This window comes from Etheostoma cragini, chromosome 5, assembly GCF_013103735.1.
Source record: "Etheostoma cragini isolate CJK2018 chromosome 5, CSU_Ecrag_1.0, whole genome shotgun sequence".
Lineage (NCBI taxonomy): Eukaryota > Metazoa > Chordata > Actinopteri > Perciformes > Percidae > Etheostoma > Etheostoma cragini.
In genome coordinates, this window is record NC_048411.1 from 18,788,846 (window position 1) to 18,815,691 (window position 26,846).

The 26,846-nt window shown below is 40.6% G+C and overlaps 1 protein-coding gene across 2 annotated transcripts in view; it reads left to right on the top strand.

Annotated features, from left to right (window-relative positions):
* The first annotated feature begins 305 nt into the window (after positions 1-305).
* LOC117944497 (leucine-rich repeat transmembrane neuronal protein 4) overlaps positions 306-26,846 on the top strand; it is a 48,078-nt gene continuing 21,537 nt past the window's right edge. Inside the window, exons 1-2 of one of the 2 annotated variants that reach the window (XM_034871341.1) lie at positions 306-1,052; positions 1,513-3,053. In XM_034871341.1, the coding sequence (XP_034727232.1) occupies positions 1,001-1,052; positions 1,513-3,053 (1,593 nt within the window). In that variant the 5' untranslated portion in view covers positions 306-1,000. Of the gene's footprint in view, positions 1,053-1,512; positions 3,103-26,846 lie in introns of both variants that reach the window. The other variant, XM_034871342.1, reaches the window with a different exon arrangement.

The following is a 26,846-nucleotide window of genomic DNA, read 5'->3' on the forward strand; positions in this document are numbered from 1 at the left end:
CAACACTTTTTTTTTAAATTCATGGTCATTAAACCTGACATTATGCCGTTTTTGTGTTAAGAAAGCAGAAATCATTAATTATTTAGACTAATAGTTAAGATCAGAGGATGTTGAGTGAACCACAGACTGGTTTAAAGTCAGGATAGGCTCCTTTATCAAATCATTTACTGGAAACAGTTTTTTTTCTAAATGCTATTAAAATTGAATAAAACAACCACAATTCAATGGAAGTAAAGTATTTGGGTCAATTTAGTTGTAAGAAGCTCATATTTCAGATATGAAAAACTGACCAGAGGACAGACAACACAAGGGCTGATATACAGGTTCTGATCATGAGTTCCATGAAGTCTACTCTGGTGTGGGCTGTGGAGAGACACTCAGCGACCAGGAGAGGGCATCTCAAGTTCTGAAACGAGCACCAGTGAGCACACAACCATCCACCAACATCATTCCTGTTGCTATACAACTGATTTATTCTTGATGCCACGGTCAGTTCACAGCAGACTGTGCCTTTTCCCTCAGCTGTCCACATCTGAATCTGGATACATCCAACTTGTCGGGTTTGGACCTCAGTTTATTTCTCTCATATGTCTTTACTTGCTCGGCTTCCGGTGTCTTTTCTGCCACTCCACCTAAATTTAACAATTGGGGACTCGGTGTTTTAAAATGTGTCTCATAGCTTCCCCAAAGCACGCGCTCAGCACTAGTGTCATTCTCACCAGGCTACAAATCTGAGTGCGTCAATTCAAGGGCTGTGTAAGGTGGCACTCTGAAATAAATATGCATTATCAAGCTGATGTTGTGCGGTAACGTGGAAAACTATAGGCAGAGGTTGATGCGCACCTTTTTGAGCGGCTCACATCTCCGACAGGTGTGCAGCTCTGCGCTAAGCGGACCTGGTTGCGGCACAAAGTGCGTATATTTTACGTACAGAGGGGCATCCTGGGTGCGTGTCCAACTATTTGGAGACGAGTGCGTCTAACATGTGGACCTGGGACGCATGCAACAGAGAGCCCTAACCATGAGGAGGAGCCGACACCGCGCAAACATGGGTATGTACGGCGTTCCGCAAATCAGCAGAAAGTCTTCAGACCTTTTCCTAAACAATTCACTTAAAGCTAATGTTTCTGGTATTTGTGCCCCCTGCGGTTTGTGAGTGATGACTGCAGACTGGAAGATCGGATGGAGGTTTTGCTCTCAGCAACTATTTGACGGATTATGCCTGATGCATGTGGTTATCAATCTCCTTTCTAATGTCTCAAGAACGTGAATTTGACTGTGGTATATAATAAATGTGTCTAGATATGCCATGGACACAGGGATGCTATTGAAATAGGCTGCAAATAACCCCCTCTGTTAACAAATGACTCAGAACACTCTATGGGTTATAAATGAATGTATACATTTCCTGATTCACTTCCATTTCATATTTCACTTTGTTTTATTATCTTCTAGACTGTGTATATTGGCCGTCATTTTTTACATGTCTATCACTTTTCTGTGTGTCTGCAGGTCTTCTTGTGCTTTTCAGATGGCTTGTATTCACAGTGGTGGTGCCCGCCTGGCTGCTTGCTGCTCCAAACGGCATCCGTGAGCGTCCCTGCCCCCAGAGCTGTAGATGTGATGGGAAAATAATATACTGTGAATCCAATGCCTTCCGTGACGTGCCAACCAATGTATCTGTGGGCACACAGGGCCTCTCCCTGCGTTACAACAGCCTGGTGAACCTCAGAGCCCACCAGTTTGAAGGCCTGAGTCAACTGGTTTGGCTCTACCTTGACCACAATTACATCAATGATGTGGACGGCCAGGCTTTCCATGGGATACGGAGGCTCAAAGAACTGATCCTCAGCTCAAATAAGATCACACTTTTAAAAAACAGCTCATTTCACGATGTTCCAAATTTACGCAACCTAGACCTTTCCTACAATAAACTGCAGGTTCTCCGGCCTAATCAGTTCATGGGTTTACGGAAACTACTCAGTTTACACTTGAGGTCAAACTCCTTAAAAACTGTCCCTATGCGAGTTTTCCTCGACTGTCGCAACCTGGAGTTTCTAGATATTGGCTACAACAGGCTACGGAGCCTCACGCGTAACGCCTTCGCAGGACTCCTTAAGCTCATCGAGCTTCATCTGGAGCACAACCAGTTCTCCAAGATCAACTTTGCTCATTTCCCTCGCCTGACTAACCTGCGGGCGCTCTATTTGCAATGGAACCGTATCAAACTTCTAACCCAGGGCCTGCCCTGGATGTGGACCTCCTTGCAAAAGCTGGACCTCTCAGGGAATGAGCTCCAAGTGTTGGACCCTAGTACATTTCATTGCCTCCCTAACCTGCAGACTCTGAACCTGGACTCCAATAAGCTGAGCAATGTGTCTCAGCAGGCAGTGGAGGCCTGGATCTCCCTCACTACCATCAGCTTGGCTGGCAATTTGTGGCACTGTAACCCCAACATATGTCCCCTGGTGGCCTGGCTCAAGGACTTTAAAGGTAACAAGGAGACCACTATGATTTGTGCCGGCCCCAAGGAGGCCCAAGGAGAGAAAGTGACCGATGTAGTGGAGGCTTATAACATTTGTACAGCGACCCCGGCCCCTGTTTCCTCAACACCATCGCACCTCACTTCTTCTTTTCGACCTGAGCTTCTCCCTCTACCTACACAGTCTGTGGTGGATAAGAAGCTGATCTGGAACAGGACAGCCTCCCCGTCTCCTTCCGAGGCCTCCCCCACCATCCCTTTGCCAGACACTGAGTATGTGTCCTTCCACAAGATCATAGCTGGTAGCGTGGCCCTCCTCTTATCTGTAGCAATAATTCTGCTGGTAATCTATGTCTCATGGAGGCGCTATCCCAGCAGCATCAAACAGCTTCAGCAGCGCTCGGTGGTTAAAAAGCGTCAGAAAAAGGCCCGGGAGACTGAGCGCTCCCTTAACTCACCACTGCAAGAGTACTATGTGGACTACAAGCCTTCACACTCAGAGACTATGGATGTGCTGGTTAATGGGACAGGACCTTACACATACACCATCTCAGGCTCCAGGGAATGCGAGGTATGACCGTTGCCCTCCAAAAATCCATTTCCACTGCGAGGCATGAGAGGTAAATTTTCTAACAATTTGCAGAGAAAAGTACTTTTCCCCCCCTCGTCTGCTCTTGTCTGTTTTGGGATAAGGAAGCAAAGGTCAGTGCATGGTGACTTGTTGTACAATGTACTGGGTTTGCTCTGTTCCATATGATTACCCAGCTGTTGTTCTGAATCTAACAGTTTTATTGCTAAAATATTTTACCCATTAGCTAAAACTGCAGTGGCAGCTCCTCTCCCTGGAGAACGTACGTACAGTAAGATGCATTATGCACAAAGGAGGTTCATCTTTCATTCCTGACATAAAAGAGCTCATTGATGAATCTACGTATTATCAGCCAGCCTATTACTTATTCAAAAATGGCTTGCTGTCCAGGATGGAATGATAAGAAATGATTAGATCAAGTCACCGTGCAGGTGGTCCTCTCCTATCCTGTGTGTTTGCTACAACAACTGTATTAGCAAACACACCAGTCATGTGAGCTTGTTTTTTGCTTTATTAATGTAAACATTTACAATCGTACCAGCTGATCATACATCCCATTCTCCTTCACTGCCTCGAGCAATCATGTACTTAAGATTTTACTCTGGAGTTTAATTTACAAAGTTCAAACAGTCACTGCAGGCTGGGGAACAACGATAAAAGCCTGCAACCAAAACAAAAAGATAAATTATGCACTCGGGCTCGATTTCTGTCTGGCTCTAGTGTACTACTGCAGTAACAAACGTAATAATGCTGCTTTTGTTTAATCTCGGAAAGATAAAGAAACTCTTCAGTTAACTTTTGTCCAAAAAGTTTCAATTGAAATTCTCAGCCAGTCTCCTTCATATGGCTGACTCGGTGTACGGCACAGAAGGATTGGGACAGAAAGCCTGGACAGAAAGACTAATCAATTTGCTCATGCTTAATTAGGCACTTTTCTGCCTGTGTAGTCTTATCCCCCTAATGCATATGCATCCGTCTTCCTTTGACCAGCATCTATTTCTTTGTTTTTATGTTAGCAGTAAAGCTAAGTCTAATTAATAAGCCATGTTGTGTTGGGAAAGACAATGTGTTACTGGAATCTTAGTTGCACCTCTTGTCTAACTCACCAGACGCACTGTAAAGTACAGGAGCCATCTTTCTTCTCCGTTGTCTCTGTCAGCGCATCCCAGAAACAAAGTTTTATCTCACACTCCCGCACAGCTCATGTACTATATCCCACATGGACCCTATACATCATCTCTGTCCATGTTTTAACTCAGTAGGTTGTCCAGTACTGTTGCACCACTTACATTCTTGTTGTGCTCCTTTTTTCTGAAGTCACAGGAGAGGCTGGCACAAATACGTTTCATTATTTTCAGTAATGTCACATAGTACGAGGTACACAGGTAGCTAAATCAGTGCTTTGTCAGATTATCTGTGGCAGAGCATTTCTCAAACGCGAAAGAAGCTTGAGGTGAGATGGTCGCCTCATCAATCTTGTAGCCTTCATGTGAGAATGTGGCATGGGAACATTAAATGGCAGACCTAATGGGGCTTCTGCTAGCTAGAATAACTAATAGCCCATCAGAGGTAAGGAGCCGAGACTTTCCTCTGCTTTGTTATTCCTCACCCTCTACAGCTCAAGGGAGCAGCCTTAGTTGTTCAAAATGTAATGGGATTTTTTTCTCTTAATGTGTGTGTGTGTCTTACAATTTGTGCCAAGCACTGCAATGTCAGAACACGAAGTACAGCAGGGGACTTTCCAAACTACCAGATTTGTACTCAAGTTGGAATGGTGCGTCGTAAACGGTGTCAAACGGTTCCATTATTTCATCTAATGAAGTATCATGTTTATTGGCCTTGTCATTTGCGTCAGAAGTCAGTATAGGTTGCAGTACAATAAGCCCAGGATGTGCAGTGATAGTGTCTAGGGCTATTAGCATCACAATACAGGCAATGCAGCACTATTTCTCCTGATATGAGGGAAGGCTTTTCAGTGTTATTGTATGGCACACAGTGGAGAGTATCAAGAAAGATGAAAGTGATAGAGCCATATCTGGAAAAGGCTGCTCCAGGGTTCAAACCCCGACAGTCAGAAACTTATTGTCATTGCCCCCAATCCAGTGATCCCCCTGCACATTATTTTAGCTATCCCAGATAGCGAGCACTTAAGCTATTAGCTGCATTTTCAATCAGGAGAAAGAGCTTCGTAATTGAAGCCTGTTATCTTTTGCACGTGCCCAGACCAACAGACGTGTAAGTCAATTTGTTTCTATAGATTTTCTCCAGCACAGCTCAGCAGGTTGGCTGTGACACTGCAAACTGAACTCGGCAAGTAGTGTGAATTTCCATGAACACTTTGAACTGTGAGGTTTGTCTTCCTGTATGTATGTATATATATATATATATATATATATATATATAGACAATATACTGTATACAGTGTTGGGAGTAATGTGTTACAAAAGTAACGCAATTACAGTAATGTATTCCTTTTTGCTGGAACACAGTAAAATAATGCATTACTAATTAAATTCCAGTAATATAATATTCACCAACACCGCTAAAGATTTCTTCACAGGGAGAGAAATCTGTGAGTGTTATTTCCTGTTGCTATGTTCGATGGTTGAGGTGACTGCGGAGACAGATACTTTGCGAGATGGACATTATTTTCAGGAGCTATTAGGTTGAAGCGGGCTATCCCGTCTCTGTTCCCGTGATCAGAGCCAGAACCAGAGACAGTACGGACAACAGGTGACGGTACGTCGGCGCGGACATCAGTGTGTCTGAGCTGCTGACAGAAAGAAACATGTCTGGAATCAATGTTTAGGCTTGCTACACGTAAATATCATTGTATTTTATCAGAGGTGGAAAGTAACTATGCCATACTTTAATACGACTGTAAAGTACTTTTAATTGAGTATTTTCATTTTCTCCTACTTGTCCACTGTAGGTTCTTCTTCTCTATTTTTATAGCTATAGTTAATTTGCAAATTCATATTAATTACACAAAATATTATAAATAATCTATAATGTATTAAAGTGGATAAAGATGAGACTTTATTTTTCCTGTGGTGAAATTCTCAAGCTACCTGCCAAGTCAAACTTCCTCTGTGATTTTGGTGGAAGTAACTCAAAAGTAATGCAAAAGTACAATAACGCATTACAATTCAGAGACAGTAATATTGTAATATAACTACCCGCAGATCATCCCTTGCAAAGTTGGCCCAGAAAATCCTATCGTCTTAGCTAAAGGTGATTCTTGTACTTGGGCCAAATTTGCCAGCATTAATAAGGTAAGGAGATGCCGCTCACAGACAATTTAGATGGGCTGCGAGAGACGGGTGAAGGGAAGTAAGAAGAAAGGAAGGGACACCACTGCCGGTGCATCTAACTGACTGTTACATATGCTGCTATGTAGACTCAAAATAATTACAATTTCTCAATTACAGCAACTAATTTTTGAAAGTTGATATAGGGTCGGGAGCATTGTAATGTTAACGCTCTGATAAACAAACTGGCATTTGAAGTTATAATTTAGGTCAGCACAAAACCTAATTAATGCATTAAGTTGTTTTCTATTTTTGTTGCATTTGCTTTTAGAAATGTGGCACCCCGCGTCCCCCTCCTGGTTATATTCAATACTAATGGCTCCTATGGATCTAACCGGTGTTTGCTCATTACAAATCCTCCAGCTGTGGGTACATTTGCTTAACAAATATTTGTTTAATTTTAAGGCTCTAGAATATGAGCCCTGTTAAAATGTCACGAATAAGAAACAAAGATGGTCAAAATATACTGCCTCGGCTTGCCAAGATGGCAGCTTGCACTTTATCTGTGCGTAAATACACAGAAGGCAGGCTTTCATCATGTGGAATCAGTTTGACATCTTTCAATATTTGACACTCATTTGCCAAATAAAGGTTAGCCACATGAGTAGAACAGCCACTAAATAAGGATATCATTTTTTGAACACATCGATGTGTACATGTGCTGTGTGACAGCACACATTGGTGTAATTTATGATAATACAACTCGTCATACTAAAAAAAAGTACTAAAAGGTAGCGCATGTACTTTTTGACAAATGACACATCGTCTGTGTTTTAAATTATTCCATAAAGAAAGCAATATATTTTGCTATAAATTTTCATTTTTCTTGGTTGTCTTCTTGTTTGGTGGAATCGAAAATTACTGTAACTGCCAGACTGGATGGCAATGATCCATGGCTCCACAGTACACTACTTAGCTTTTATGATACCTGATGATTTTGAGAAAAATGGGCTTTAGTCAACCAACTCAGCTCAACTGCAGCAAAATTCAGGGAGAAACAGCCTTTTAGGTAAATTGGCTGTAATGGCTCTCTCTGTACAAAACATCATTTTTTAGTGTCATGTATCACTTGTCATTTTGTAAGTGGTGATACAAAAACAAATCACTGAAATAGATGTTTGTGGATGATCACAGTGGCTCAAAGTGCTTTGTTACATTCGTGACCTGTTAGTCACATGTGTATAATTATGGAAATTTACATTTTAGTCTTTCAAATTCACATTTTTTTTCTGCAGACAAGTCAAATGAACAGCAACAGCTTCAATGTTATAGTTCAGTTTTAGCTTTTTAAAGGAATAGTTTGACGTTTTGGGAAATACACTTATTTGCTTTCTTGCCAAGAGTTAAAGATACTCTCATGACTGGGGGGGCTCCTTCTGCCTGTAAAAATGTCTGCCTAAAACCTCTAAGGCTCACTGAAATGTTAAATCTCCTTTTAATCATTTTACAGTGCAAAACCCAAGTGTTAAAGCAACTTACCTGTGGTGTTACGGTGCATTATGTGTGAGTCTTTTTCTTATTCTGTGTCAGGTTTTATTGATCATATTTTAAATATTGTAATAAAATGTAGATATTAATACAAATGTCAGATGAACACATTCAAAAATAATCATTATAACACGTTATATTGGAGAACTTCCATTGCGTAAACTGGATGCAGCGTTTTTCTGTTGCAGTTGTTTTTAGGGTTTGTGTGCTTTTTATTTTGCATTGTTTCTATATTTGGTGTTGTGTGTTTTTGCGGCTTGTTTGCTAAATTCTGCGTTGAGGTGTGTTGTCAAATTGATGAAGATGTTTTCTTTGCATGTGTTTTGTCTATTTGCATGTGCTTTCTTAAGTTGCAGGGCATTTGCCCCTGTCGGCCACCATATCTAAGACATTCCAAAAATGTTAGCAAATGTGAACAACTCTCTCCCATATCCAAATACTAAAGTGCAAAAACTCAAATTTGTGATCTCATCAAGTATTAAGTCTTGAGCTGCCTAATAGACAATGAATTAGAGACTGAAGAAGTTCTAGATGGCACCCAGAGGAATGTTCTGAGTATATCGGTTCATTTTTTGTTTCACAACTGAGAACGCTACAAAAGTGTATACATTGTATACATTTGATCTGGTTAGTTTTGGTTTCACATTGCTGTAATGCAAGCGCCTGAAAGAACTATGCATGACATAACTACGTCCTGTCATCATCACACATAAGCTGCGTCTCCCGATATTTGTAATTGCTTGGTTTGTAGACAGGATTTTCCCTCTCTCGTATACTCTCTCAGGTGTTGGATTAAAGTGACAAAAATGTTGGCGCCTCTACATGATACAAGCCTTCCGTGACAGAACTTCCTGTATTTGGTCCAAAACTCTTCAGTTTGATCTGTACAGAGTCCACCTCTTTTTCTCTGACCAAATTTCATATATTCGGTCCAAACCAAGGTCTGGGGGAAGTTTCACACCAGTAATTTTAGTTCAGCTCAAAGTAAAAAGTCCAAAAGACTGAACCAAATAAGGTAGGTTTGAAAGCACTGTAAAACACACATTACTGAATTTACGCAGTATCCCTTTTTGTGCCAGCCCAGGCTGTGATTTCATGCCAAGTTAAAGCGCTGCAGTGGGATTCATTAGCACAAATGCACATAATCAGACCTCAGACCTATCTTTGGTGTGAAGCACCTCTTAGGTTGCTCTGTGCGTGGGGTGACATCTCCCCCAAATACACATACTCTGCAATATGTATAATTCAGTAATGTCGGCTCTAGTGAGGAGGTGGAATGCATTTAACAAAGCTAGCAGCAGAGAGAGGCAACACAATTATAGCCTGTAATCTAACACGGTTTGTTTAAATTAAGATGGCAATTCTGTTGTTTCATAATAATTAATCTTACCATCTCTTCTTTCATCCAATTGATGTTTTTTCATGATAGTATTATTCTCATTATGAGGTACTAATAGAACTTGGCCTAGCTTGCTAATAGCTTAATCTGGCATAGGCATAAAACATTATGTTCTTCCTCCACGCTTCAACACAGACAGTATTGAATTTCACTCTGGGTTAGATGTACTTATTTGCAGAACATATACGATGAGCTGCTGTTTGTGTCTTCGACTGATCATTACAGAGTCTCGCAGCTCAGGCCTAAAGCCAGACGAGTGATAGTCGGAGCTAGATCACTGAGAAAACATTTTGCTGCTGAGGAAAAAGAAATGAAAGTCATCCCTTTGTTGACCTCCAAACCTCCGTTTTTAAATTGAGGTCAGCATTGATTGACAACATCATTAACTTGGATATGTCCACAATAACCTGGTCCTTCACTTAAGCCCAAAATCAAATTAGCTCGGCTGTTATAAACAAATCAAATCAATCCGTACGTATGTAATACACCGTACAACATAATGTAACAAAGAAGTTTGTCAAAGTTTAAAATAGAATTAGGAGAGGACACATTTTCACCAAACTAATCTGGGTAAAAAAGGAAAAAACAGCTAACTAATCATCATCCTTTCACATCACACAATCTCCAGTGGCCCTCCCCTCCTGCAGCCACACATAAACCTTAATGAATATTTAATGGGGTATTAAACTTCTCTTCTCTTTTGTGTCCAAGGCCATTTTGTTCCGGCAATGGTGAATCAGCTGAACCCAATTTTGTGGTAATTAGTAGTATGTTTTGATGGAAACATCTCCCTGACAGTGAAAATCTCCCATTCCACTGTGAGAGAACAGCTGATGCCAATAATCATCTGGATGCATTACTGAAAACAAGGGTTGTCTAGCAGGGTAGGCCTGTACTTATACACAGCTGTGCTTGAGCTAAATGTTGACATGCTGATATTTAGCAGGTATAGTGTTTACAATGTTCACAATCCTTAAAAACATGCACAGTAGCAGGCTTAACTTTGCTAAACACAAAGTAAAACTGGGGCTGATGTGATTGTCATTCATTTGCAAATATGAAGTCATAAACCAAAGATGGAAAGAAAAGTCAGTGGATTACTAGTCTCGCATTGTCAGACCTTCCTCCACAGCACTGGGGAGGAGGGTCTGGCTAGTCCACACAACACTATTGGCATTTCTTATTTTAGTCGTGCATTTGTAACAGAGCCAATATAAATGCTCTCTCTCTCTCTGCAGTGACATGTGATTGGCCAAAATCTCCCGTCACAGGCTAGATTTTCTAGAGTGTGAAAATACAGCAAAGAAAAGTCTAGTTTGCTCTCAGACCACTTGAATTACAATACGCTGAAAGGTTATTATGCATGTTTGTCCAACGACACCAACAATAAACTGCTTACCCCAACTTTTAAGTTTGGTTAGGTTTAAGCACAAAGGATACTTGGTAGAGGTTAGGGACACAATTTATTTTCGTTAAAATGATTACTTTGAATTGTCGTCATGGTAACGACAATTACCACTTGGCCAAGGTTAGGGAACGGTACTGGTTGAAAAAAAAAAACTTTGATTGTCAGTATTAAATAAACACGACTCTGTTAAAGTCTAGATTTTTATAGTCCCAGTTCAACCCTTAAACTTCCTCCCTGACTCTGTGACGCTATAACAATGTCCCATTATTTCCAACTCAGCTCCAGATGGGCAACAGTCCAATTCCTACAGGCCATGTAAACAAATATGGTTTTGGGGCATTTGTTGAAACAACTGATTGTTTTTCTTGGGAGGAGAATCTAAAAGAAGAGAAGTCTGAATTCTTAAATTGTCAATTTCCATTCTTATCTGTGCAATTAATACAAATGCCCTAAAGGAACTACTTTATCATGCAATTTTAATTATGTACAAGGGGTTTTACCTTGCTGTGCTTGACTGAGTTTGTAGTTTGAACATGTAATGTTTCATTCACAGCAACATTTGAAGTTGGCTATAACTTCAGGAGTGAACATCTAGTTTTGGTGTCAGACACTGAAAGAATGGCTCACAATCTCACTCTGGCAGTCAACACTCTGCCATAAAAGAGAAATGTATTATAGAAAAGGCACAGAAACCAATTTCTCTGCTGACAGCAGCCTCAACAGACCACAATGCAATGCAGCCTCGTGATATGCTGCGGTTTGAGTGAGGGGTGTGACTCTTTTGACTCTCACTAATGTATGCTATCGCTGTTTTCTCTTCTCTGTCTGCCAACACATACGGCCCAATGCAACAGCTCACCCTCACTTCTCTGCAGTTGTCAAAAGGCATTTAGGGAAATGCTGGGAATCACTAACTGAATTCGAAGCAAGTGTGGCAAGTTGAGGGAAGTTGGGTACCCAAAAAATAATTTATCAACTCAGTGCTAAATCACTTCTGGCATGCACTGAGCAGCACAGATTGATAATACGTAACAGTGTAAGTGTATCCAAGGGAGGATTTTTCCATTAAGTCTTCAGCCCGAGTTAGAGCCGAAGAACAAGAGAACTATTTCCATTCTCAGGGAGTCAGGACCAGTACTTCCATTGAAAAAAGTATTTGGCAAAATTTGTAAATTCTTTGATAACTTCTCAAAAATCGAAATCCCAAATTGAGTGCCCTATTATCATGGCATATCTATTAATCAGTAAGCGCATGCCCCTGATTCCCCCGGTTATAGCTTCTGCTCACTCATTCATTGATCCTTTGGCTTTAATCGGATTTGACAGCTTATCTAGAACTTTATGAAAAGAGTCGGGCATCGCAGACTGAATGAATAATATAACATGAACAGATTAGACCTAACATTTTATTGTAACATTTTACGGTCACATCAGCCACTTTAATTTTTCAACTCAACATCGCGCAGTTACTGCCTGTCCCCTTATTTTATGCTGATTGATTTAATTAGGGTTACTAGGTTCATTTGAACAAGATGCCATAGTTTTGTCTGTGTCAATTTCATTCACTGCAAAAGAGCTTGCAAGTGATGAAGAGAAAGAAGTGTTGACTTGGCACATGACAAAATGTCCCAGTAAGTTGGTGGACTGCAATTTTTATCTCCACCCTCCTCCGCATGAAGACAAGACAGTTTTGTTTTATCTTTTTCCGCTGGGAAGGGTTTTGATGTAATGTTGAAGTCTACCTCAAGAATAGTATTGTGATTCCCCCAGAAACTAAAACTCCTTTATCTTGTAGCCACAACATCTGAGTCTGCCTGATTGGACAAACGGGTAAGTCAGTGAGCACAAACTGAAAATGATGCAGCATCTCTGTCAACTTCTTCTTCCTATTGTAAAATGCCTATCAGGTAACAGCATGTGTGAGCTTTTCCCCAAAATAAGCATAACCTCACACATTTTTGTTATCTTCCATTTGCCAGTGTTCTTACTTTTGTTTGGTCAATACAGGCGCTGCTGACAAAAAAAGAGATATTTTCTAGAAAAAGAAAGAACAGTTAAACGATACCTAGAAACTACTGCCGTGCCAGCAGCTCTGTGAGGTTGCACTTAGAGACAGCGCTGCTTTGAGCTGTGTGCTTTTATCAGTTATAATCCATGTTACATTTGGATGGAAACTACGCTACAATGTTGATGGTTAGCAAGTATGATGTATACCATGTTCCCAGATTTAGCTCGGCCCATTAGCATGCTAAATTTAGCTATTTAACACTAAATGCAAAGCACAGCTGAGGCTGATGGGAAAGTATTTGGTATCAAACCAAAGTGTTGGACAAATTAGAATGTTGACCTATTAAATGAAAAGTTATGTGATCACCAAAGTCGATACATCATCTGGAGGACATGAATGCCTGTACCAAATTTCATGGCAAAACATCAAACTGTTGACAAAATATTTTACCATCTCCACCGTGACGCTAGAGAAGAAGTCAGAGGATCAGGGGAAGTCTTTGTCTGGCTTAACATGAATGTCTGTACAACACTTTGAACCAAATCATTGTGTAGATCTTTAGATATTTTACTGGATGACTGAAAACTTTGGCCTACTGGTGGTATTCAGTGAAAAGTTTAAAAATACCAAAGTCAGAGGAATTCCTCCTTTGTGCACTCTCTGTACCTAATTGAATATTTGCAGGCGTATAATTTGTTGTGAAATGTATTGTGCACAGGTGGAGGAAGAGGATGGATTCATCTCTCCGTTTTCCCTCCTTATGCCAATGTATCCTTTTCAAATCAAACAAATGGGTCAGCCCTTTAATCCGACAGAACATTTTTACAGGCCCTATCTGAAAAGCATGTAATACGTGCTGATCAGCAGGGTGTTTCTGCAATCAAAATCTAAAATGCTTTCTGGATTTTAGTGAGTAGCCATCAGGCAAATATTAACCTAAAATGTCAATCCATGCTGGGCAATGATAGTACATGTGATCATTCACAGAAAAGAAAAAAAACACAATATGTTAGGATTATAGAGTATGTGCACTGACCAAGCAGAATTTAGACTGATTTCTTTCCCCTCAGTTCTCCATTCCCCAGGTACTATCCTCCATGTTTGAGTGCCATGTCTTTTTACACCAACATCCTCTTCTAGCCATGTTCCCTCAGTCAGTGGAAAATAAATAGAACAACAAAGGTAACCTGTTGTGCAAAGACAGAAATGAAAAGACAAAAAGCTGCTAGCAGCAGAATTTTAGGGAGACGGAGAAGAAATCTGACAGACATTTTGCAGTAAATCACAACAAGAAACTACTGAAATAAACACTCAAGAGAGTCTCAGAATTTGCATCTAGAGGGGCTAGATTATATTGATTTATTGAGGGGTAAATGGTAAAGGGAACTGGTTGTGAAGTCAAATTATTGTATGTTTGTCATCAATTAGTTTCTTCCAATCGAAATTATGCAATAGATAGATCCATATTAGTTTTAGTCAAATGAGTCACACTTAAAATAGAGATGCCTTCACGTACAGTAGATACACTTTGAAAAGGCCACATTTGCTAAAGTGAACCTAGAGAGTTGATGCCATACCATCTAGTGTGTTTGCTGGTTTGTGTGGTTAGTTTGTGCTGGTTTAAAAGCTGTCAGTCAAACTCTGGTGCAGACAAAACAATTGGACTAAAAGTGCTTGAAAAGGAGAGTCTCTGTCTGCTTACAATTGGACTCATGGAATTTGTGGTCTCAAACCAAACAGACCATCCACATGAATTTATTATGATATGCGACTTTGGCATGAATTCAAAGGCTAAACTAATAATCTATCCATCTAACAATCCATCTACTGGTTGTGAAATGTTCTGAAAGCAATCTTAATCAATTTGTATAAGCTGTATATTTTTGCATACCATTTGGTGACCATAATTATAGTCAGTTTAGTCTCAGATTACAGGCGTCAGCATATGAGATCAGGGATTTCCCCTGATCTATCTAGATTACAAATACATCCGAAAATGCTTCTCACTTTCATTCACCTTAAGCGAATGTAGCCTTGGCCAGGCAGGGTTGATGTCATCAGGCAGTACCCATCGTTTATTGGGTGTTTTGACCTTTATACGCAACACCCTCCCGATGGTGGGTCGGCAGCGGAGGCCAAGTCACTGCCCATCTTCCCCCCCTGGCTTCCAGCTCAACTTCTCCCTCTTGCTCCATAACCAGCAAGAGGATATTTCCGCTGCATCCTGCAAGCTGCTGCCTTTCTCTGTATGTCATTACAACTCTGCACTTTGCAACTTTGAATTCCTCTACCACGGATGACAGGGGAAGTTGAAGCTGCCCAGATCTTATGTAAAGTCCTACTGCAATGAAACTTGGAAGGATTCCCAACCACTTTCGAAGGTCCTTATTGATCTTCCTTTCCACTCCTTCAACGCATGTCATCGGGACTTCATACACAGTCAGCAGCCACATGAGTCTTGGCAACAGTCCGTGTTGATAGAGCCAAGCTTTAAACTTCCCCAGGGAGCCCTGATTTTTCAATCATCCTCAGCCATTCCTACAAACGGTTTTCCGTACTGGCTATGTTGTTCCTGTCCAAAAGTAAGTCATCAAACCACTTTCCGAGACATTTGATTGGATTCTCCTATATCGATGGAATCTTGAATTGCACCTGGATTTCACCAAAGTAACTGGTGATTATTCCCTTGATGTGCTGAGGGATGTGGTAATGGTCTGCATGGATGAGAACATGAGGGATTGATCCATAGGTCCATCCATGCTTCATCAAATAGTTAACAGCAGTTCAAGTTGCGATATGTTGGACTTGTGTCAACTCTGTGTACTTTGGCAGTTCATCAAGTCCAATAAAAAAGTGTGGAACATAGTGGCTTAACAGGATTTGCCCGTAATATTCCTTTTTTAAATTTTTTTTAATTTTTTTTATTATTCTAAATAAGTGGCCAATTTGGAGTCTTGTAGGACTAATAATGTTCATAATCAGTTCTTTATTAGCTCAAACATAAATATACACATTAGAAGCTTTAAAGTTCTGCTGACTTGCTGTCAGTCACTCCAACACTTTCCAGTCAATAAGTTAGCTCTCAGTCTGTATTCATTGTGTTCATTTCTAAAAAGTCAGGGTGAACATGAACCAGACTACGAGCTTCAACTAGGTATTAGTTGTTAGGTCTATAAAATACCAGAAAATTGTAAAAAATTACGATCAGTTTGCCAAAACCTAGGATATTGTGCTCAAATGTATTGTTTTGTCCACAACTCAAAGATACTTATTTTTCTATCAGCCCAGTGAAGGAACTAGGAAATGGATTTATATTAATAAGCTGAAATTGGACACATTTTTAATTTTATTATTAAAAATAACTCAAACCGAGAAATACATTATCAATACATAATATATTTCATTCTTTCCCTCGGTCCAGACCAAATGAACCAAAATAAAGGTGTGAAACTGCGCTTTGTTCTACACTACTGTACACTGTTTGTCCTCAACTTAAAGCTTTAGTGCGTAACTTTTTTATAAAAATGAATGTCCGTTACATTCAAGCCATGGCCAAATTAATTTCTACAAAGCTAATTAAGACTATCAGCTCCATACAACTCTGTCTGTTTTTCTCAGCATGGCTGTGTTTAGAAATTGGTGTTGTCCGTTGACTTTCGCACGCAGAAACTCAAGTGAAGATAATGACATCTTTTGAAGAGTCCATCATGTTTTTTTAGTCCTCTGTGTTCTCCTTGGCTACTAGCAACTTTGTGGAGGAAGGGTGGGGGTAAAGCGCGATCACGTAAGGCTTGTATCATGTGGACGCGCTGAAGGAATTGTAGTCATTCCTTAGAATTCCTCATGGAGGTGACAGATACTACGCATTTTAGCTTTAATCAAAATAAATAAAATGAGTCATATAAGTGTCTTTTAATCTGATGCCCCTGTGGCATAATATCAATTGTCAGTACCTCCCAAAGCTGTCACAAATAACAATAACAACTGTTTATACAACTGTTTATATATATATTATATATATTATAAACATTACTGTAAACTGTAGGCCACATTCAAATATGTTACTGTGCTCCCTGCCCTGGTGGGGTCACCATTCATCACCGTTCTCTAAAAATGTGGGAGCTGGAAGCCACTCTGAACAGCAGGCGGTTGAACCCCTGAATATGATTATGAGACATGTTCTTTTGAGGTCTCATCCGGTAACCATTGCTGGTAGTCATGGCTCCTATCCAACTTTTGTAAATGTCCTTCAGTTAAAGACAGATTGCCGTTTGGGTTAAAATAACTACAAGGTTAAGGTAATGATCGTGGTTCTGGTTTGAAGACACACACCACATATGATGCAGCTGTTTTTCTTGGATGGACAGTCTCCCACACTGGGAACTATGAGATTTTATTGTATGTAACATGTAACAAATACGTTTATATGTAACAAATACATCTAAACCACAAGAGACCAGTGTGCAGGGATGCTGCGTTTTCTGCAGAGCATTGCTACCACAGATAAATCAGTAGGGGGGATTATCTCCGGAGCCTAGAGGAGAGGCATTTCATCAATTGGAGATCAGGACTTTGTATTGATCTCTTAGCTGATGCATGTTTGACATGACTGAAACCTCTCCCTGTTTTTGGTGACTTGGATCTCAGTCGATCCCCATTTCCATAGAGCACAGAGGTTGGAACTGGCTGCAGTTGGCATAAGTCAGACGTCATGCTCCAGAGGTAGTTTTTCTCTCTCTTTTTTTACTCCCATCTGTTAAAGTTTTTCTTTTGTGTAACAGTTTAACCACATTGCACACACACACTGTCCTCATATGAATTGGTATTTAGCCAGTTTTTTTTTTCCTTTTTTGACCGAGCAATGAATTTGTGGTATACCGTGATAAAAAATCCACCATTTTATGAATGCAAATGTAATCCTCCTAATTAAAGCAGTTAATTCAGAATATAATGTCTTGCTAAAGATATTATAGAATCAATGATATAAACTATTTTCCCCCATTCATTATTACCCACAAGGCATTTTTTGTGGTAATGTTTTTCCAACATCTGTTACAGTGATACAGCAGCACACTTTGTGAGATACTGTAAATCTTTTCACTTTTTAACATTCTGGTGCACACTTAAATGTTGAGGAAGGGGCTCCATGAATTCATTTTTAAATGAACAGAAAACAAGGTTGCTGAAATCAATCGTTATGAGCAGCAGCATTTAGTTCAATCTAAATCATGTGGACCCACGGGTCGAAGAGATGCACATTCTCACAGACTGTACTGCTGGAGTCATGCATGGCCTGACATCTTTCTTACAGCTTACTCACACAACCCCCCCCCCCCCACACACACACACACACACACACACACATACACAATGGTATAGTGACATTCATTAGCAAAGAGCCGTGTGAAGTGAACATGGTGGCAGTTACGTCTGACAGCAAAGTAAGGTAAACAAGTTTCATTGTGGATAGTCTGAATAAATCAGCATCTGTTTGTCAGCAATTTAGAGTCAGACGGTTGGCAATGGCTTTTTCCAATTCAGTGACAATTACCGCAACAGACAAGGGCACTAAAGCTTATGTGTGTGTCTGTGTGTTGGCTGACACCGCATCATGTTCCTGTTAATGTACTTGAAAGATGCTGAATGGAAAGATTTTTCAGTTTCATGAATTTTTCTCTTGGTCAAATGTGTATTTATATTACTACTGGTTCCACTCACAGAAAGGCTTCTCCCAGTCAATTATGAAATCTCCAGTAAGATTACAAAAAGTGCAGCAAGGGCTACTTCACGGTGGAATTCATTTTGTGGTAATAATCCAGATTTTGCATAATGTATGGGGCTTAATTACATCCTGAATTTATGAGTAACTTTAAGGAGAAAAACTCTGACTATGGTTTCAAATTTGGAGAAAAGACAAGTTGTAAAGTCAAACTTCCTGACATCTTAAAATTACCTACATTAATCATAGCTTATGATGAAGCCAACAACCAGGGGCTCTATTTACAGGATTCAATGATGTGGGATATCAGGTTTCTGAAAACACTCAGCCAACCCCCTCAACATGGCGGAGTAGCGGCAGGTTGCCGGACTCCGCTAAGACCAAGACTGAGAACTTCTCACTCTGTTATGGATCCAGAGCCCAGCGGCTCTGCAAAGGAATCTAATTGGGTTGCTTGTGTCAGCAATGATGACGTTTAAGGCTCTTATAGCTAAATGCTGGAACAAAGATCCACCAGTGACTCAGGAGCTTTATTACGAGAAAGACAAAAATGCAGAAAAAAGGCAGAAAACAGCACGGACCGATTCCCTTTTTCACTGTTTTTTTTGTCATTTACTATTCTGTACTTCTCTTTTTTAAGAAATTATTTAAAAGTGATCAAGATATTTTTGAATATATTTCATGGGATTACTATTTCTGTACATGTTACGCTTATGAATTCTACATGTACTATAATGATGTCAGGCACGATGAAATCGATTTGGTCTCCGTAAAAACATTCCTCTTTATCACGTTGGCCATTAGCCTGATGAGGAGCCTTTTTCAGTCTGGTCCAATGTTTTAGGGAGCTTTAATCCAGAAATTATAATCTCAGTAGATTACTGCGTAGTGAGCAGTACATTGAGATTCCATGAAGAAATGAAATAAATGTACATGCCGTGGACACTGCTCTTTTGTTCTATTGTAAGAACATTTAAGGGGGAATATATAATGCATAATAATAAATTTTACACTCAGAATGAGTGTAAAATTTATTCTCAAATAAGAAAAATATCCATTTTAGTGGTACATTTAGAACAGATAAAACGTGTGACTAATTTGTAATTATTGGGGAGTTAACTAGGACACTCAGTCAAGCCATTAATCACGATTAGGAATTTGACCTAATGTACAGGTAGAAACAATCTGGGTGTTAACAGGGTTTATGTGGGTTTTACTGCGTCTACACCTGTGTTTGACTCGGTGTTTGAACATTCAAGATAAGAACATTGCAGTAAGGCAAACAAAGGAGCTCCATCCACGTTGCTGCGACTTTACTTTGTTGTCTCTTTCCTCTCTGCATGTTAACATGCAATTGTTTAACAGCAGTACAACCACAAAGCTGTACCTCATTTAGAAAATAGCTGTCACACTGAATACTGTCGTGACAAATATAATAGCAAATAGTGCCTCTTGTTTTCAGTGATGAGTTTTTTAGCACACGCGCACACACACACACACACACACACACACACAAATGGCTAAGTGATATTTCTACTGCATACTGCACACAAATGCCCCCACACTGAAACCAAGCCAGTTGCATTGATGACTCCAAAAGCGCTTTGACTGTAGGTGTGAATGAGAGCATGAAGTGTGCGTGCGGAAGTGCGTGCGTTTGTGCGTGTGTGCGCACCCGCGTGCGTGCAGTAGACTGGAGGCCTGTCCAGTGTGCTTTCCTGCTTTCCTCCCTATGCACATTGGGATTCGCTCCAGCCATTGGACATGGATGACACTTCCAATGAAGTAGAATGAAAACAGATGTTTACTGTCATAGTGGAAAGGTAGTACTGCCCAAGCACTGAGAAGTTCATCACAGGCAATGCAATTTTTTTCCATATGGTTGCTGATAGTGATTGTTTCTGACACACATAAATGTAGTGGGTACAAACTGCATCTGAAGACAACCTTGATCGGTGCATTTTGAAATCATGTAATCATGTACATCATGTAAAGTGAAAATGGGTTTATAAACAGATGAAATAAATGACTCTTTGATCATTGCTATAATATGAGGCATGCAGTGAAATGGAAGCCAAATGCACAGTCTAACAAGGCTAAGATAAAAGCTGCCCTCTACTAACTGTGTCTTTCACCTCCTGTTGTTCCCACACTTTGTCACACAGCTCGCTCATGATAGTAAAGTAACGCATACAGCGGGTGTTATTCTAAAAAAAAAAAAATGTAGGTCTTTTTTTAGTTGGATGGCCAACAGAGTTGGCTTGTTATATCAAAGTTAGAGCTCATGTCCATCTCAACACAGTGACTCGTACTGGTTGGTGTGTGCAGAAGGAGGCCGGATCTAAGGATAAAGCCTGAACCCCCCATGTTGATGATCCCCATTTTTGAGCTCAAACCAAAGGAAATGGCAGACTTGATTGAAATGTGCAAGAACAACAGTGGCCAAAAATAACTACTGATTCACTTATTCTCACTGGCTGCCTGCCAATGTGGCAGGGAGTTTGACAGTTTCATCCACCAATGGCATAATTCCCCGTCATTTGGCGCATAGTTGGGTGTTGATTTCAGGACCAGGGGCCTGTTGCACAAAACTATGATAAGGGATATTCAAGTTATCCTGGATAAATTTAGCTTTGACTTGGTTGCACAAAACCAGGTTGAATTAAACCCAGCCAAGTAACCATGGATAACCATTTGTTCTTTGCAGCTAGCCTGGTCCAGAGCAGGCTAACAGCCAGGCTAAGATTAATCCCGGAGTCTTCATCAGCTGCCGCTCTGATCCAAAATAAATGTATTTAAGTTATTCCGTTGTCTTCTGCATGTGTTCTGATTTATTTTTATTAACGTGCATTATTTGTCAATATTGTTGTCATGAGTTTGTCTGAGCCAAGTGTGAGGTAGACCAATCGTCCAACATCCAAGACAAATACACATTAAATTAGCATCTACACAACTTTTATGTTCCTTGATAAAGTGTACCCCTAATTTGTGTCCAAGTGACTGCACTGCACTAGGGAAAAATATACAGTTGACAACAAAATGTCTCGTTATTGACCCACACTTAGATAATGAGCTTGGTTTGTCAAACACAGCTAGGAATACAATTAGCCTTGCATCTCTGCACGGCTCTGTCGATCCTATTGTGACCTGACTGAACAAGTGGCTATTTTTTCATAGGACTTGAAACAGGCCTTGGTCTTGGATCTCATAAATTGTGACTTGAGAAAAAGAGTTTACATGTGTTGTACTTTTCACCTTTGTTGATTGCGATGTTGAAGACCACAGGGCTAATTAGTCTCTCTGAAGTGATTGTTATCAAGGATGTAGACATGCCGAATCAGTAAAGCCTGTGGTGACTCATGAGCCAGAATTGCGCATTGAGGTCTGTAGAATTGTAAAAAAATGTCAGATGATTTCTCACACTCATTGATGGTTACTTTATTATGATAGCACATGGTGAGGATAATAGCATGTGTTGAAAATGGATGTGAAATAACCCATTCCTTTCAGTTATTAATTTATTTACTAATACATACTAATGTTCAGAGTTTGATTTAAGTGAATTGAACACTACAGGGATGCTGGCATTTTGAAGATTCACGCTGAGTGACTTATATGACTGGAGAGCTACAACATTTGCTACAATACTACCAACAAAAAATTCACAACATTTCACAGCCTCACATGTTCCCAACAACAGGATATCAATTGATTTTGTTGACCCCATGGCCTTCTCCCTAAAATTCTGGCACTTAACTGTTGTTAAATTAAAAATATTCCACACAGCACTGTGTTGACTATGAAGGTGATTGACTTAGGAAATGATTGGACCTTGTCAGAGATGTTCTCTCTTAAATACTTGATGGATGCCTGATTACTCGTCAGCTAATAAAGCATCTTAAAGCAATGTAAATGATTTGTTCTCTCAAATATGTGTAGATTGCTCCACTGATCCAAACCCTGGGAAAATATCACCTCTCTCCATTGCATATCAGCATTTAAAATAACACTGACACAACTGACTAACACAACATGTTAAAAAAAGAAATGCCATGTCATGTAATCCATACAGTAGTTGTAAGAAACATTATATTTTCCATTAAAGCATCAACAAGAGAACCTGGCTACCATAACTTACCAACTGGAGAAGTTAGGGTGTTTATTTTTCACATTGCAGTTTGATTTCATTAGATACCTAGGAGGCAGTCTTGTTTAAATCTAAGCAGGGTAGAGGTTTTGTTAGACCAAGCTCCTGACTTTGTTGTTATTGTATTGGGAATCCTCTGGAGGCAAATGTGTCTCCTTCCCTTATCATGTTTCATTGCTTTATTTAGTTACTCCAGCACTGGCTCAGAATGCAGCCCAGTACAGGGTTTTTCTTTCTTTTCCCATCTCTACGCTTCACTTCCTGCCATTTTAATGAAGTGTGTAGGGGCTCCAGATTTGTTCTTGTTTCTTTAAGTTAGCTTCACTAATTCATGTTTTTAGATTAAAGCACTCATGTTATAATCATTTTCAGGTTTATAATTGTATTTTGAAGTTGTACCAAAATAGGTTTACATGGTTTCATTTTTCAAAAAACACCATATTTTATGTTCGTACTGCACATTGCTGCAGAGCCTCTTTTCCCCCTGTGTGTTTAGATTTGTGCTTTATCAACGGCGTAAGACATCTCACTTTTTTACTATCTTTGTTGGAAGCTGTACATGCGCAATAACTAGGTAAGATCACATCAGCTAGATAACTTTTTCTTCTACTTTGGTCAGTACTTAGCAGGATTAGACTTTTTCTAAACGAGGGCACACTTGTGGAATACCTGCAGAACAGGGACATGTAAGTAGTTTGTTTGTAGAATATGGTGAACCAGTGTGTGTTGTAGCAGTGTTTTGCCATTGAGAACAGCTCACCCGGAGACTGAAGGCAGAGGACATTTAGAAACCGGTATCTCACTCAAAACAGCATGGATATTTGTATTTTCAAGTTTGTATGCATGTGGAATCACCAGAGGCACAAAATAACACCCAAATCCCAGAAAAAGTGATTTGTTTTTTCATAATATGGGCACTTTAACACTGGATAAAAGAACAATAAAATGTAAAAGACGTCGCTTATAGTGACAAACTCATAGATGAATATTGCCTTAATCTACAGTGACTTTCATCCATCATGGCCTGCTTGTACCCTGGATCTCGTTCTTTTGCTCATGACCCAACCTTCATGACCGTAGCTGAGGGTAGGAACAAAAATTGAGCAGTAGTTTGAGAGCTTTGCCTTCTGGCTCAGCTCTCTTTTCTTCACAACGGTGCAATAAATTGAATGTAATACCGCACCCACTGGGTCGATTTTCCGACCATTGTCCCTCTCTATTGTCCCCTCACTTGCGGACAAGACCCCAAGGTATTTGAACTCCTTCACTTGGGGTTAGGACTCATTCCCTACATGGAGGAGATACTCCATTGGTTTCCTGCTGAGAACCATGGCCTCATGTTTAGGGGTGCTGATCCTCATCCCAGCTTATTCGCACTCGTCTGTGAACTGATCCAGTAAGTGCTGAAGGTTTTTGGCCGATGATGCCATCAGGACCACATCATCTGCAAAGAGCAGCGATGAGATTCCCAGCCCACCAAACTGCAACCCCTCCCCATCCCGACTATGCCTCGATATCTTGTCCATAAATATTACCAACAGGATTGATGACAAAGCGCTGCCCTGGCTGAGGCCAACCCTGAAACGTGAAACAAGTCTGACTTATTGCTGAGAACCCAGACACAGCTCTCGCTTTGGTCATACAGAGATTGGATGGTCCTTAGAAGGGACCCTCTCATCCCCTACTCCCTCAGCACCTCCCACAGTATCTCCCGTGGGATCTGTTCATATGCCTTCTCCACATCCACAAAACACATTTAGACCTGTTGGGCAAACTCCCAGGCTCCCTCCAGGATCCTTGCAAGAGTGAAGATCTGATCCGTTGTTCCACAACCATGACGGAATCCGGATTGCTGTTTTTCAACCCGAGGATCAACTGTCATCCAAACCCTCCTTTCCAGCACCTTGGAGTAGACTGTATCAGGGAGGCTGAGAATGGGGTTCCCCCTGTAATTGGCACACACCCTCTGGTCCCCCTTTTTGAGAAATTGAACCAACATCCCTGTCCGCCACTCTTTAGGCACCATCCTAAACTCCAACGCAATGTTGAAGAAGCGTGCCATCCAGAACACCCCTTCCACACCCTGAGCTTTCAGCATTTCTGGACAGATCTTATCAATCCCATCATCCTTCAGCTCTGACATACAGTAGATGGCGTATTAGTTGGATTTAGGAGTTCCTCAAAGTGCTCCTTCCACCTTTACCTCCTCAGTTGAGGTCCCATCCTTAGTGTACACAGCATGGCTGGTTCTCCACTTCCCCCTCCTGAGGTGGCAAACGGTTTTCCAGAAGCTCCTTGGTGCCGACTCTCAGTCGGCTTCTAACCCTAACCCTAACCCTAGTCTACCCTAACCCTAACCCTAACCCTAACCCTCCATTTCTTCTCCAAACTTCTCCCACACCTGCTGCTTTCCGTCTTTCAGGGCTCTATTTAACATTTTATTTAAGCAGCTTTAAGCTGATTGTTTTGGTTTATGGACCTCAGCTTTAAGTTAATACTTAGATAGATAGATAGATAGACATTGATCCCCAAAAAAAAGGGAAATTACTGTGTTACAGCAGCACACAAAATATACATACATACAATATACATAAAATAATAATAATAATAACAAAATATAAGAATATAAGAACAAATATTTAAATATATACAAGATGGGGAAAAACCAAATGTGCGAAATTTAAATGAACCAATCGGGACGGTTGCCCTGATTGCAATATTGGGGTGTCTCAGAGTCTCATCTAGCACCCAGGGATGAAGTGTTGAAGAGTTTTATTGCCTGTGGTAGGAATGATTTCCTGTAGCGGTCCGTGCGGCATTTAAACTGTCGGAGCCTCTTTGAGAAGCTGCTCCTCTGTTGGACCAGTGTGGGGTGGAGAGGGTGGTCAGGGTTATCCATAATAGATAACAGTTTGTTCAGTGACCTCCTCTCCACCACAGCTTCAAAAGTGTCCTGTTTGCAGCCGATCACGGAGCCAGCCTTCCTGATCAGTTTGTCCAGTCTGTTTTTATCGCTGGCTCCGATGCTGCTGCCCCAGCAGATGGCGGAGGAGAACAGAGCGCTGGCCACAACAGCCTGGTAGAAGATCTCCAACATCCTGATGCACACGTTGAAGGATCTCAGCTTCCTCAGGAAATAGAGTCAGCTCATCCCATTCTTGTAAACAGCAGTGCTGTTGACCTTCCAGTTCAGCCTACTGTCGATGTTGACACCCAGGTATCTGTAATCCTCCACCATGTCCACGTCACCTCCCAGGATACTTCTGACCTTTTGAAGAGGGGTTGTATGAGTTATCTATCCATGGTCAGTGTATAACCTATAGTAGATGGTGATGTAGTTTAGCGAAGCAGACAGAAGTCCCGTCATGGGGGGAAAAAATTCAGTATCAGTTTAAATGTACCCTATTTTTTGTATTTTATTTCCACTGCTTGCCATCAAACAGCCTTTTCTGACAGGGAACTGGAGGCCGTTATATCGATCTCTTCAAAGCCATCAGACTCCCTTGACAAAAACAGTCATTTTACCTTGCAGAACATTGGTTAGAGTTAATGGTAGACCTGCCACTGTGTTCTGTAAGGTAAAATTACTTAAGGAGTCTGTTTGCTTTGAAGAGAGCATAGTTGTATACAATGGCTTCAGTTTCCCATTGGAAAGGGCTGTCTGATCGCAAGGTAAAGCGGTACAAATATTCTAAATAAACCATACACTTAAACAGTTAATAATTTTTAAGTGGACCTTACTGGCTAAAAAATCTTTAGGTGATGGTCTCGTCAAGAGCAGTACATTATATACGTTCCATCGCGTAACTCTGTCTGCTTCTCCAAACTGGGGTTGTGCTGACCGCCATCTACTATAGCTAATACACTGACTATGGATAAGTACCTCATACAACCCCACTTTAACAGATGCCAACTATCTCTTTAATGTTGTGGTTTACTGTAATGCTCTCATCAACCTCTTGTCCAGTTGGGGCAGTTGCAGTTGCAGTCACAAAGTGTCACACATGACATGGTAATTCCGCTAGTTTAACACCCCACAAATTTTTCAGAAAACTTGTTTAGGTTGATTATTGAGCTTAGGTTTCTGGCGGGATTGTTGCTTTAAGACATGAATATGCCAAAATTTGAACCATCTGGCTGTCATGTGTCTCAGACCACTTCCTGCAGTAATTGGATTTCAATCTGTTCTTCATACGTCTTGTTTTTACGTCTGCTTTCTTCAGTGTAAATCCCTATCAAGATATCATTTGATGGCTCAAAATGCAAGCCAACATAAATGGACACTGGACAGTATT